We start from the raw sequence: 13,885 nt of genomic DNA on the forward strand, positions 1-13,885 counted from the left end.
AAAGCCGGACCAAAGGCTGCATTCCAAGCCACTCCCCTTATTTCTCTAAGCAGGACCAAAGGCTACATTCCAAGCCACTCCCCTAATTCTCTAAGCAGGATCAAAGGCTGCGTCCCAAGCCACTCCCCTTATTTCTGTAAGCAGGATCAAAGTCTGCATTCCAAGCCACTCCATTTATTTCTGTAAGCAGGACTGAAGCCTGCATCCCAAGCCACTCCCCTAATTCTCTAAGCAGGATCAAAGGCTGCGTCCCAAGCCACTCCCCTTATTTCTCTAAGCGGGATTGAAGCCTGCATTCCAAGCCACTCCCCTTATTTCTCTAAGCAGGACAAACGCCTGCATCCCAAGCCACTCCCCTTACTTCTTTAAGCAGGACTATATCCTGCTTCCCAAGCCACTCCCCTTATTTCTTTTAGCAAAACCAAAGCCTGTATCCCAAGCCACTCCCCCCACTTCTCTAAGCAGGACCAAAGGCTGCATTCCAAACCACTCCCCTTATTTCTCTAAGCAGGAGTGAAGCCTGCATCCCAAGCCACTCCCCCTTCTTCAATAAGCAGGACCTAAGCACGCCTCCCAAGCCACTTACCTTACTTCTCTATGCAGGAACTACGCCTTTATCCTAATCCTCCCCAAAGAGGGAAGGTCCTACAGGCAAGGACTGTCATTACAACTGTTTGTGCAAATAATGTGATGTCATTGGTGTGCGGCAGCTTTTTTCTTCCTTTCAATCTTTTTTTTTTTTTCTTTCAAAGCTTAGGACTGCTTTGCAATGTACCAAATGCATAGGTCAACTTTTTTGGGGGGGGAAAGATAATATAAAGGTGAACTAAACCTTTAAAAAGTCTTAGTACCTTTATTAAAGTCCATTTAAGGCCATGTCTAAGACCTCCCTGCATGTAAAAGGGGTTTCCAAAAAAATAAAACTGTTGTGATAATGCTACTAGATTACAGCATACTGTATATACTGTATATATGTTATCTTTGATTTTTCTTAGTTACACTTTATAAAGCTGATGAAAAAAACAGTTGATCTTTTGGAGAACCTTGCTCTCATCAAGAGCCTCTTGTCACTTTAAGTCCTGAATAAGCCATCAATTCGGGATATACCTGATATATTCTGTCTTTGATATATTGGTCTTTGTTATATTGGTCACAAATATTGCCGGCTTGTCCAAGATGACATCAATAGGATTGGGTTTGGGTGGGGAAGTTTTAAATAGCTCATTTATGATGTATATTTTTAGGTACAAGTTGATTTTAGATTATATTACAGAAGGAGTGAGAGTACAAAGTATAAATAAAACATTACTTAAGTAAGAAAGGCCAATTAGATCCATGGACATCAACAATAAAAATACATCAACATACAGTAAATCAATGGAAATAGATATTGATTGCGGTATTGACCGTCCTGTGTATTTTACAGCTCCCCACCAGGTGACGTTTTCATTCGATGCGGGAAATGGACCAGTGGAGGTTTCTTCGCAGTCCGTCGTGGCCTTAAATGATGGTCAGTGGCATCACGTTAGAGCTGAGAGGAATATTAAGGAAACCAGCCTTGTTGTGGATAACCAGCCCAGGAAACTGGTACAGACCCCGTTCGATGGGCGCCTCCGACCGCTGCTGAATGCTCAGCTCTATGTGGGTGAGTCCAGAGTGTCTGCCGGCCATTTCTAATCAATTCACATATTGGGAACATTCCAGAAGAGACTTTTTTCTTTCCATGTTTCATTTTTTTTTACCTAGCTTCTGCCTTCTCTTCCCTTCTCTTTCCTTTTCCCCTTTCCTTTCCTTTTCCCTTCTCTTACCTTTCCTTTCCTTTTTCCCTTCCCTTTTCTTTTTCCCTTCCCTTTTCTTTTTCCCTTACCCTTCCTTTCCTTTTTCCCTTTGCTTACATTTCCTTTCCTTTTGCCCTTCACTTCTCTTTCTTTTTCTTTTACCTTACCTTTCCATGCCCCTTTCCCTTTTCCCTTCCATTTCCTTTCCTTTTCCCTTCCATTTCTTTCCCTTCCCTTTCTTTTTCTTTTCCCTTACTTTTCCTTTTCTCTTCCCTTACCTTTGCTTTTTTCCTTCCATTTCCTTTTTCTCATCCCTAACTTTTCCTTTTTTCTTTCCCTTACTTTTCTTTTCTCTTTTTTCTTCCTATACTTTTTATTTCCTTTCTCCCTTCCCTTCCCTTTCCTTTTTTCCCCTACCATACGTTTTCTTTCCCTTCCCTTATTGTTCCTTTCCTTTACTTACCTTTCCTTTTCCCCTTCCCTTACCTTTACTTTCCTTCCTCTTTCCCTTCCCTTTTCTTTTTCCCTTCCCTTTCCTTTCTTTTTCTTTTACCCTTTCCTTTCCTTGAAACCTTTCCCTTTTCCCTTTCCTTTCCTAATTTTTCCCTTTTCTTGAACCCTTTTCCCCTTTCCTTTCCTTTCCTTTCCTTTCCTTTCCTTTCCTTTCCTTTCCTTTCCTTTCCTTTCCTTTCCTTTCCTTTCCTTTCCTGTCCTTTCCTTTCCTTTCCTTTCCTTTCCTTTTCCTTACTTCATTTCCTTCATTCCTTTTGCTTTTTTTCTTCCTTCCTTTCCCTTCTTTTTTCCCTTTCCCTTCCTTTTCCTTCCTTTTTCCTTTTCCTTTTCTTTCCTTTCCCTTTTCCCGTCCCTCTCTTTTATTTTTACTTTCTCTCGGTGAAGACATGCAGCCATTCTCAGAATACAATTGATATGAAGTGGGCACAACACAGCTCATTTATACATACAGTCATATGCCAGAGAAACAGAAATAAATATCTCTTCCTGAATATCAAATTTTCGCATTCTAAAATGAGAAAGTTGAACATATTTTAATAACATTCTCAGACATAACTACTGTACATGCAAAACATCTACAAATACTGAGCCTTTAAATGACTGAATGTAAAGTGAACCTGTACTCCGCTTATTCAAGGAGAATTACTATGTCTATTTCATGGGTCTCCAAACTTTTTCCAAACAATGGGCCAGTTTACTGTCCTTCAAATTTTGGGGGGCTGGACTGTGGCCAGTGGGAGAAGAAAATGTCCTGGCGTTAGTGGGATGGAACAACAATGCCCCATCATTGATATTAGAGAAATTAATAAGGCCCCATCTTTGGTATCAGTGGGAGATATGATACCCCATCACTGGTGTTAGTTGGAGGAATAGTGTTCCATCATTGGTGTCAGTGTGAAGAATAGTGCCCCATAATTGGTATCAGTGGGAGTAATAGTGCCTCATCGTTGGTGTCAGTGGGAGGAATAGTGCCCCATCATTGATATCAGTGGGAGGAATAGTGCTCCATCATTGGTGTCAGTGGGAGGAATAGTGCCCCATCATTGGTATCAGTGGGAGGAATAGTGCCCCATCATTGGTATCAGTGGGAGGATTAGTGCCCCATCATTGGTGTCAGTGGGAGGAATAGTGCCCCATGGTTGGTATCAGTGGGAGGAATAGTGCCCCATCGTTGGTGTCAGTGGGAGGAATAGTGCCTCATGATTGGTGTCAGTGGGAGGAATAGTGCCTTATTATTGGTGTCAGTGGGAGGAATAGTGCCCCATAATTGGTATCAGTGGGAGTAATAGTGCCTCATCGTTGGTGTCAGTGGGAGGAATAGTGCCCCATCATTGATATCAGTGGGAGGAATAGTGCTCCATCATTGGTGTCAGTGGGAGGAATAGTGCCCCATCATTGGTATCAGTGGGAGGAATAGTGCCCCATCATTGGTATCAGTGGGAGGATTAGTGCCCCATCATTGGTGTCAGTGGGAGGAATAGTGCCCCATGGTTGGTATCAGTGGGAGGAATAGTGCCCCATCGTTGGTGTCAGTGGGAGGAATAGTGCCTCATGATTGGTGTCAGTGGGAGGAATAGTGCCTTATTATTGGTGTCAGTGGGAGGAATAGTGCCCCATCATTGGTATCAGTGGAAGGAATAGTGCCTCATGATTGGTGTCAGAGGGTCAGAGGGAGGAATAGTGCCCCATCATTGGTGTCAGTGGGAGATATAGTGCCTCATGATTGGTGTCAGCGGGAGGAATAGTGCCTTATCATTGGTGTCAGTGGGAGGAATAGTGCCCCACAGTTGGTGTCAGTGGCAGGAACTATGCCATGTGAGGGTGGGGGGAATAATGCCCCAAGGGCCAGACAAAAGCAATCAGAGTGCCACAGTTTGGAGGCCACTGGCCTATTTCATTTCTGTTCAGCTTGTTCTTACCTTTTTATCCCCTTCCATTACCTTGTTGCGTAGGTGTTGTGAGTGGGATTACACAGCATTCTTAACAGCTGGTTCAAGTACTATGCTCAGCCACTTACTATCTAAACACCTAATTATTCATTGAGTATCATGTCTACATATATGATTTCTTTGTTTTTTCGATCCCCAATGAAGTATGAGTATGGCTCTGAAATGTGTTTGACTTTTGAAAACAATTTGTCTTAAACTAGAAAAAGTTCTGTAAAATGTTTTGGTGACCTCCCATCATCATTATCCTCAGTGCATTGCTTTCAGAGACTAACCATGACGTTCTGCTCTTCAGGAGGAACGGTGTCCAGGCAGAGGGGTTTTGTGGGATGTATCCGCTACCTCCAGCTGAACGGACAGACCTTGGATCTGGAGGAAAAGGCCAGAGTCACTCTAGGGATCAGGCCGGGTTGTCCTGGCCACTGCAGCAGCTATGGGAACTTGTGCCACAACAATGGCAAGTGTGTGGAAAAACGCAAGGGATATATCTGTGACTGCACCAACTCCGCCTTTGAGGGACCTTACTGCAAGAAAGGTGAGGTGTGCATTTACCATTGGTGGACTAAAGCAAAATGAGTCAAGACGGGTACACAGTTTCTTCTGCCTGTAGTTCAGTATGTGGGCTGAGGAGCACAAGAGTAGTCAGGATAAGGATGGGCCCTTTCATCTAAAGTCGGTCATTAGTGCTACTCGGGGATCAGCAGCATCATAAAAGGTCCCATTCTGTGAGATTTACTCTCTGTAGTTCTAGCGGTCGGTGTCACTGAGAAAATCCAAAATGTTGGGCTGTCACTGGAATGGCAATAGATGGCACATCTTCCAATGGGGAGACCTGACCACTTCCCGACTGCCGCACGCCGATGTACGTCCTAACTTTGAGGACGGATATCGTTGTTATGGCAACAGCTAGCTGCCATAACCCCGGTATCCCTGTGTTCAGCCGGCGGTCAGCTACAAAATAAAAGTGGTCTCTGCAGCGGATTCACAGCGAGATCACTTTTATCGGTGGCGGGAGAGGAGCCCCCCTCCCGCCGCAATCCGGTGCCCTCCGCAGCTTACCGGAGGTGACCGCGTCCATTCCCTAGCTGTGCCTGGAGACGAGTGAGGGTAAGGTGGCCCCCACCCATGACACTGCAGGGCGGAAGCGACGTCAAAACGTCACTTCCGCCCATACCTCTTAAAGCCACATTTTTTCAATGTCATTCTTTCAAATGACTTTTTTTTTTTTTTTTTTTGATTGCATTTAAGTCCAAATATAAGATCTGAGGACTTTTTGACCCCAGATCTCATATTTAAGAGGACCTGTCATGCTTTTTTCTATTACAAGAAATGTTTACATTCCTTGTAATAGGAATAAAAGTGACCCAAATTGTTTTTTTTTAAACAGTGTAAAAATAAATAAAATCAAATAAAATGAATAAGAAAAAAAAAAAATTAAAAGCCCTGTCCCGACGAGCTCGCACGCAGAAGCGAACGCAAGCATGAGTAGTGCCCGCATATGAAAACAGTGGTCAAACCACACATGTGAGGTATCACCGTGATCGTTAGAGCGAGAGCAATAATTCTAGCCCTAGACCTCCTCTGTAATGCAAAACATGTAACCTGTAGAATTTTTTAAACGTCGCCTATGGAGATTTTTGAGGGTAAAAGTTTGACACCATTCCACGAGCGGGCGCAATTTTGAAGTGTGACATGTTGGGTATCAATTTACTCGGTGTAACATTATCTTTTACAATATTAAAAAAAAATGGGCTAACTTTACTGTTTACTGTCTTATTTATTTATTCAAAAAAGTGATTTTTTTCCAAAAAAAGTGCGCTTGTAAGACCGCTGCGCAAATACCGTGTGAAAAAAAGTATTGCAATGACCGCCATTTTATTCTCTAGGGTGTTAGTAAAAAACAATATATAATGTTTGGGGGTTCTAAGTAATTTTCTAGCAAAAAAAACTGTTTTAAACATGTAAACACATAAATTCCAAAACGAGGCTGGTCCTCACATCTTCTTAACAGGGTATTTCCCTTATTTGGTCCATTTCCCTCCCTGTTGTGTCTTCAAGAGAAGAAGTGGTGGCAAATCTCTTGAATGGGATGATGACAAAATAAAAAAATTGAAGGATATTAACCACTTGCTGACCATTCACATATCTGGTACGTCCATAGACTTCAAGTGGTTATACCGGGATGATGCCGGTGTTCCGTCAGAATCGGTGACCCATCAGATTTGGTAACGGAAGTCACGGCCATCTTGGTACACCCCACACTCTTCCGCAGTAAGCCTACAGTCAGAAGGCGGGAAGCGGACATCTTTTTACGTCCACCGAAGTCTTGCATTTCACACTTATTTTTACCAGTAAACTGAGCTTATATAGTTAAATACAGGATTTTGAAATCCGTCTGTTTTGATGTTGAATTTTAAAAGCAGTGGCAAGCCTGCTGATCTCACAGGTTTGCTAATCTGACAGAACATGGCTGATTTTAAAATTCAACATGAAAAGAGTCAGACGGATTTCAAAATACTGTATTTCACTATATAAGCTGAGTTTACTGTTAAAAATAAGTGTGAAATGCATGGGTGTAAAAAGATGTCTGCTTCCCGACTTCTGACTGTAGCCATACTGCGGACGAGTGCGGGGTGTACCAAGATGGCCGTGACAGAACGTCACTTCCGTTACCAACTCTGACGGGTGGCCTAATCTGACTGAACGCCTGCAGCTGCACCAGTAGGCATCATACTAGTATCGTTTTTTTAGAGCCGGGGGTCGGCTCTCTTGTGAAAGCAATCATAGCAGCTGGCTAGCTGCTAGATTACTTTTACAAGCAACGGGAGGGGACCTCCCGTCCTCTTGTCTCCTTCGATGGCTTTAACGGGATCCCCGTCCCACCGGGAGACCCAGTCGACCAGCCGGCACTTCCACTGGCTGATCAGAAAGCCAAGAACAGTTCGGCTCTGAGCTACAGTAACCCGGAAGTGATGACCTGCCATCACTTCCCGTTTTCCCTGGATGTAAACCGCGTCATTTTAAAAAATCAGAAGCATGCAAGCACACAGATTTTGGTGTGATCCAATGCTTTTAAGGGCAGAGGAGGGATCTGGGGGTCTTATAGATCCCAGATCTCTCCATAAAGAGTACCTGTCCCTGCCTAAAAAAAATAACATGTAAACAAAAAGTGGATTGATTTCTCTCTATCCAGAAAGTCCACCATCATAAAAATAAAAAAAAAAGTTCCACATTGTGTAAAACCATCAATGCAACATTTATTTAAAAGTACAGAACACTCACATCAAACATGTGAGAACAGACATTTGATCAAATCCTCACGTGAGCCTGACCACAGATGTAAAAAGAAGGGGGGGTGCAATGACATAGACTTTTAAATAAATGTTGCATTAATGGTTTTACACAATGTGGAGCTATTTTTCTATTTTTATGATGGTGGACCTGCTGGATTGAGAGAAAATGTCCTTTCCTTAAGTGATGTGGTGTCGGATTGTTGGATTCACCTTACAGTTCATGGTTTGGGAGAGGTAATTCTCCTGATGCCCGTTGGACTCGGTGCTGATGGCACTGGAGTTCACGAATTTCGGTCAGCGTATTTAACCCTTTTTGGTTGGCGCATATGTACAACGTGGTGATCTCCTAAATTTATCTTTTACGGTTTTCCTTCTCAATAGACATGTGCAATTCCTTTTGTTCCAAATTAGTTTTTTTAACAAATTTTGACAAATTCGTTAATTCGTAAATATCTGAATGAACTAAAACCCGTTTAATGAACTTTTCCTAATATTCGTAAATTCCAGTATTCAAAAATTTGTAAATTCATAAATTCGTCAATTTGAAAATGTGAAAATTCGTAAATTAGTAAATTAATAAATTAGAACATTTGAAAATTCGAAAATTATAGAAATTCGAAATTCATAAACTCGTAAACTAGTAAATTTGAAAATTCATAAATTTGAATATTCGTAAATTTGTAAATTTATCAATTAAAACATTTGAAAATTTGAAAATTCGGAAATTCTAAAATCATAAATTCAAAAAACTTGAAAATTTGTAAATTCATAAATTCGAAAATTTGAAATTCGGAAAATTTGAAAATCTGAAATAATAACTAACTAATAATAACTTGCCTATTACTTTTAAAAATTCATTAGTTTGTCGTTTCATTAATTTTTTTTCTTTTTTGGGTCATTCGGCAATTCGTAAATTCGAAAATGGAAAAAATTAAAAAATTCCAAAATTCTTAAGTTCGTAATTCGAAAATTAGAAAATAAGAAAGAAAATCAGAAAATTCTACAGAATAACTAACTAATAACTAACTATTAAATTATAGGTATTGGAATTTCCTTTCAAATTTGGCTGTTAGTGAACGTAACGAATACGAATTTATCCGAAGTTACGAATTATCCAAAATAATGAATGCCGTATCTATAAACAAATAGAACATATCAAATGAATAATAATAATAATACAAACATTGTATTATTGTTATTATTACTACTTATTATTAATTTGTTCCCTTCATTTGTTTAGATGCGGCATACGTTATTTCGAATAATTCGTAACTTCGGATAAATTCGTATTCGTTACGTTCACTAACAACCAAATTTGAAAGGAAATTCCAATACCTATAATTTAATAGTTAGTTCTTCTGTAGAATTTTCTGATTTTCTTTCTTATTTTTGGATTTTCGATTTACGAACTTAAGAATTTTTTAATTAATCGAATTTACGAATTTACTAATTGCGATCACAACGAATGACCCGAAAAAGCCCCCCAAAAACTAATGAAACTAAAACAAATGAATTTTTTGGCAGTGCACATGTCTACTTCTCAACAATCAAGCTGAACACCAGTTGTTTTTAATCTATGGACTTTTTTTCATACACTGTTTTTTTGTATATTTGCACTGTATGCACTTGGCACTTTGTTTGTGAGTTTATATATTGAGTTATGTGTTAAGTTTTACCATTCACTTTGCACTAGTCACTGTGTCAAAATTTTAGCGCAGCACTTTTTTCCTTTTAGTCATTTACTAACTCTTCGTTTTTTTTTTTTTTTTAATGAGAGTGCATAGATATATCTATTTAAGAATTCTATCTGTATTTTTGTTTTCTTTCTAGAGGTTTCTGCTATGTTTGAAGCTGGGACGTCGGTCACCTATGTTTTCCAGGAGCCGTATCCAGTGTCCAGGAACGCCAGTGCATCAGCCTCAGCGATATACGCCGATACGGTGATTTTTAGGGAAAACATCGCCTTCAGCTTCCTGACCGCTCAGGCTCCGAGCCTCTTACTCTTCATTGACTCCTTCTACCAGGACTACCTTGCCGTACTGCTCTGTAGGAATGGTGAGTCTTTTACATTTTGAGGCGGTCCCCTCTTCCTCAGACCCCCCCCCCCAACATCACTTCAATAAAAGGATATAAAAGGATAATGGGCAAGGCTGGTGCACCCTCTGTTTTTGTTTTTCTAGTGTTTCCTTTGGGCTTCCCCAGTCCTTAGGGGGCAGCAAGGTCTTGCAAAAATTCCAGTTGTTGACGATCCAAAGTCCATCATTGCAGGAACATCTATCTTGGTCTGTACGTCATTTCGTGCACAGGGTCTGGTGCGCACGCGCGTGCCACCGGACACCTGCTGTGATTGAAAACAGTGGTAGCCAATCAGCGGGGTCCGGCATACGCGATGTCCACCGAGACCCACCGATCGTTGACAGGAGAGGCCGAACGTCGATCTGCCAGAGAGGAAAAAAGGGATCTTGTGTTTCTGCTAAGCAGAAACACGTATCTCTGTTTTCCTCCAGTTAAGCCACACCCACCCCCACAGTTAGAAATCACTCCCTAGGAGCACACTTAACCCTTTGATCGCCCCTGATGTTAACCCCTTCCCTGCCAGTGTCATTTATACAGTTTTTTTTTTACCACTGATCACTGTATTAGTGTCTCTGGTCCACAAAAAGTATCCCTTATGCCGCGTACACACGACCGGACTTTCCGTCGGAATGAACTCTGACGGTTTTTATGACAGAGTTCCGCTGAAACAGACTTGCCTACACACGATCACACCAATCGTTTAGATCGCGATGACGTACGACCAGACTAGAAAAAGGAAGTTCAATAGCCAGTAGCCAATAGCTGCCCTTGCGTAGTTTTTGGTCAGTTGGAACAGCATACAGACGAGCGGTTTTCCCGATAGGAAATGATTCCGTCGAAAAGATTTGAAACATGTTCTATTTCTAAGGTCCGTCGGAATTTTCTAAAGAAAAAGTCAGATGAAGCCCACACACGGTTGGTATGTCCGACTGTATGATTCCGTCGGACCTTTTCTGCCGGAAAGTCCGGTCGTGTGTCCGATTTGTCCACCGCAATGTCGCAGTCCTGCAAAAAAATCGCTGATAGACACCATTACAGTAAAACCTTGAATTGCGAGTAACGCGGTTTACGAGCAATTCGCAATACGAGCTATTTTAAAATAAAAATACTGACTCAATTTGTGAGCATTGTCTCTCAAGACGAGCAGGGTTCAAGCCACTAAGGTGTGCAGTACCGTATGTGGCCAGAGGTGCGGGGGCGCCGGTGATGCTCGGAGACACTCAGAGGCACTCTGAGACACTCCGAGCACCTTTGAGTGTCTCTGAGTGTCTCCCCGGCACCTCTGGCCACATGCAGTATTGCATACACTGGCGCCCCCGCATCTCTGGCCACATAGAGTACTGCATACACCAGCAGTCACTGTGGAACAAATTATCTGAGTTTCCATTGATTCCTATGGGGAAACTCGCTTTGATATACGAGTGCTTTGCATTACAAGCATGCTTCTGGAACGAATTATGCCGTAATCCAAGGTACTGTACTAGTAAAAAAAAAAAAAATCTGTAATTCTATCCCAAAGTTTGTAGACGCAACAACTTTTGCGCAAACCAATCAATACACGCTTATTGGGATTTTTTTTTACCAAAAACATGTAGCAGAATACATTGATGAATAAATTAGACTTTTTACATTTTTTTTATTGGATGTGTTGTATAGCTAAAAGTAAAAAATGTTTTTTGTTTTTTTTTTCAAAATTGTTGCTTTTTTTTGTTTATAGCGCAAAAAACAAAAACTGCAGAGGTGATCAAATCCCACCAAAAGAAAGCTCTATTTGTGGGAGAGAAAGGACATTAACTTTAATTGGGTACAACGTCGCATGACCGCGCAATTGTCACTTAAAGTAGTGCAGTGCCGTATCGCAAAAAATGTCCTGGTCATGAAGGGGGGTAAACCTTCCAGGGCTTAACTGGTTAAACTCTGTGAATTGAGCTTTTTGTGGGCAGAGTTTGTGGGATCTCGAGAAGATTATGCACAATGTTATTGGAGTTGTTGTTGTGGCACGGTATGTACCACAGTTCTTCAAAATTAGGCAGAAGACATGAAAATGATATTTATTGATCAATGGCGTCATCCGATAGCTAAAGGAATCTGAGAAACACTGAAGCTTTAACACAGGTGATTAAAGTGTGTCATCTAAAGCCAGCCATATGATTGTAATGCAATCGATATGCAATTAGCGGACCTCCAGCTGTTGCAAAACTACAAGTCCCATGAGGCATAGCAAGACTCTGGCAACCACAAGCATGACACCCAGAGGCAGAGGTATGATGGGACTTGTAGTTTTGCAACAGCTGAAGGTCCGCTAATTGCATATCCCTGATCTAGATGGTCAGTGTTGATAGGGAAATCGGGAAATCTCTTCTGAGGAGCTATTGTGTTTTTCTGGTGGGGGGGGTGATCATAGGGAGCTGTCCTTGCCGGGAGAACACACAGTGATTATTGCTAAAGGCATAGGCATGCGCACAAGGTGTGCCGGGGGTGCCTAGGCACACTCTAATCACCCTGTGCGATGCAGATTCCCCCTGCTGAACACCCCTACCCCCCGTGGCAGCTGAGGCTACAGAGAAAGGAACTGGGGAATCTCTGTCCTTGGTTCCTTTCTTTGCTATTTCACCAAAGCCCCTTAATAAGGCTCCGAACAAATTGTAAAAAATAATAAATAATAATAAATAAACAAAAAAAAATAAAAAATTAAAAAAAAATTGTAAAAAATAATAACAAAATAAAATAATTTAAAAAAAAACTACTGACACAATCTCATCCCTACTGACACCGTCCACTGCTCTACTGACACCATCCACTGCTCTACTGACACCGTCCACTGCTCTACTGACACCGTCCACTGCTCTACTGACACCGTCCACTGCTCTACTGACACCGTCCTCTGCTCTACTGACACCATCCACTGCTCTACTGACACCGTCAACTGCTCTACTGACAGCGTCCACTGCTCTACTGACAGCGTCCACTGCTCTACTGACACCGTCCTCTGCTCTACTGACACCATCCACTGCTCTACTGACACCGTCCACTGCTCTACTGACACCGTCCACTGCTCTACTGACACCGTCCACTGCTCTACTGACACCGTCCTCTGCTCTACTGACACCGTCCACTGCTCTACTGACACCATCCACTGCTCTACTGACACCTTCCACTGCTCTACTGACACCTTCCACTGCTCTACTGACACCGTCCTCTGCTCTACTGACACCTTCCACTGCTCTACTGACTCCATCCACTGCTCTACTGACACCGTCCAATGCTCTACTGACACCGTCCACTGCTCTACTGAGACCATCTACTGCTCTACTGACACCGTCCACTGCTCTACTGACACTGTCCACTGCTCTACTGACACTGTCCACTGCTCTACTGACACTGTCCACTGCTCTACTGACACCTTCCACTGCTCTACTGACTCCATCCACTGCTCTACTGACACCGTCCACTGCCCTACTGACACCGTCCTCTGCTCTACTGACACCTTCCACTGCCCTACTGACACTGTCCACTGCTCTACTGACACTGTCCACTGCTCTACTGACACTGTCCACTGCTCTACTGACACTGTCCACTGCTCTTCTGAGACCATCCACTGCTCTGACACCATCCACTGCTCTGCTGACACCATCCACTGCTCTACTGACACCTTCCACTGCCCTACTGACACCGTTCTCTGCTCTACTGACACCGTTCACTGCTCTACTGACACCTTCCACTGCCCTACTGACACCGTCCTCTGCTCTACTGACACTGTCCACTGCTCTACTGACACCTTCCACTGCTCTACTGACTCCATCCACTGCTCTACTGACACCGTCCACTGCCCTACTGACACCGTCCTCTGCTCTACTGACACCTTCCACTGCCCTACTGACACTGTCCACTGCTCTACTGACACTGTCCACTGCTCTACTGACACTGTCCACTGCTCTACTGACACCGTCCACTGCTCTACTGACACCGTCCACTGCCCTACTGACACCATCCACTGCTCTACCGACACCGTCCACTGCTCTACCGACACCGTCCTCTGCTCTACTGACACCTTCCACTGCTCTACTGACACCTTCCACTGCTCTACTGACACCGTCCTCTGCTCTACTGACACCTTCCACTGCTCTACTGACTCCATCCACTGCTCTACTGACACCGTCCAATGCTCTACTGACACCGTCCACTGCTCTACTGACACCTTCCACTGCCCTACTGACACCGTTCTCTGCTCTACTGACACCGTTCACTGCTCTACTGACACCTTCCACTGCCCTACTGA

The 13,885-nt window shown here is 42.8% G+C and overlaps 1 protein-coding gene across 1 annotated transcript in view; it reads left to right on the forward strand.

Annotated features, from left to right (window-relative positions):
* LOC141147242 (contactin-associated protein-like 5) overlaps nt 1-13,885 on the forward strand; it is a 585,111-nt gene that overhangs the window by 481,632 nt on the left and 89,594 nt on the right. The window contains exons 17-19 of the mRNA XM_073634434.1: nt 1,427-1,645; nt 4,533-4,772; nt 9,361-9,585. Of these exons, the coding sequence (XP_073490535.1) occupies nt 1,427-1,645; nt 4,533-4,772; nt 9,361-9,585 (684 nt within the window). The remainder of the gene's footprint in view (nt 1-1,426; nt 1,646-4,532; nt 4,773-9,360; nt 9,586-13,885) is intronic.

This window comes from Aquarana catesbeiana, linkage group LG06, assembly GCF_042186555.1.
Source record: "Aquarana catesbeiana isolate 2022-GZ linkage group LG06, ASM4218655v1, whole genome shotgun sequence".
NCBI classification, from domain to species: Eukaryota; Metazoa; Chordata; class Amphibia; order Anura; family Ranidae; genus Aquarana; species Aquarana catesbeiana.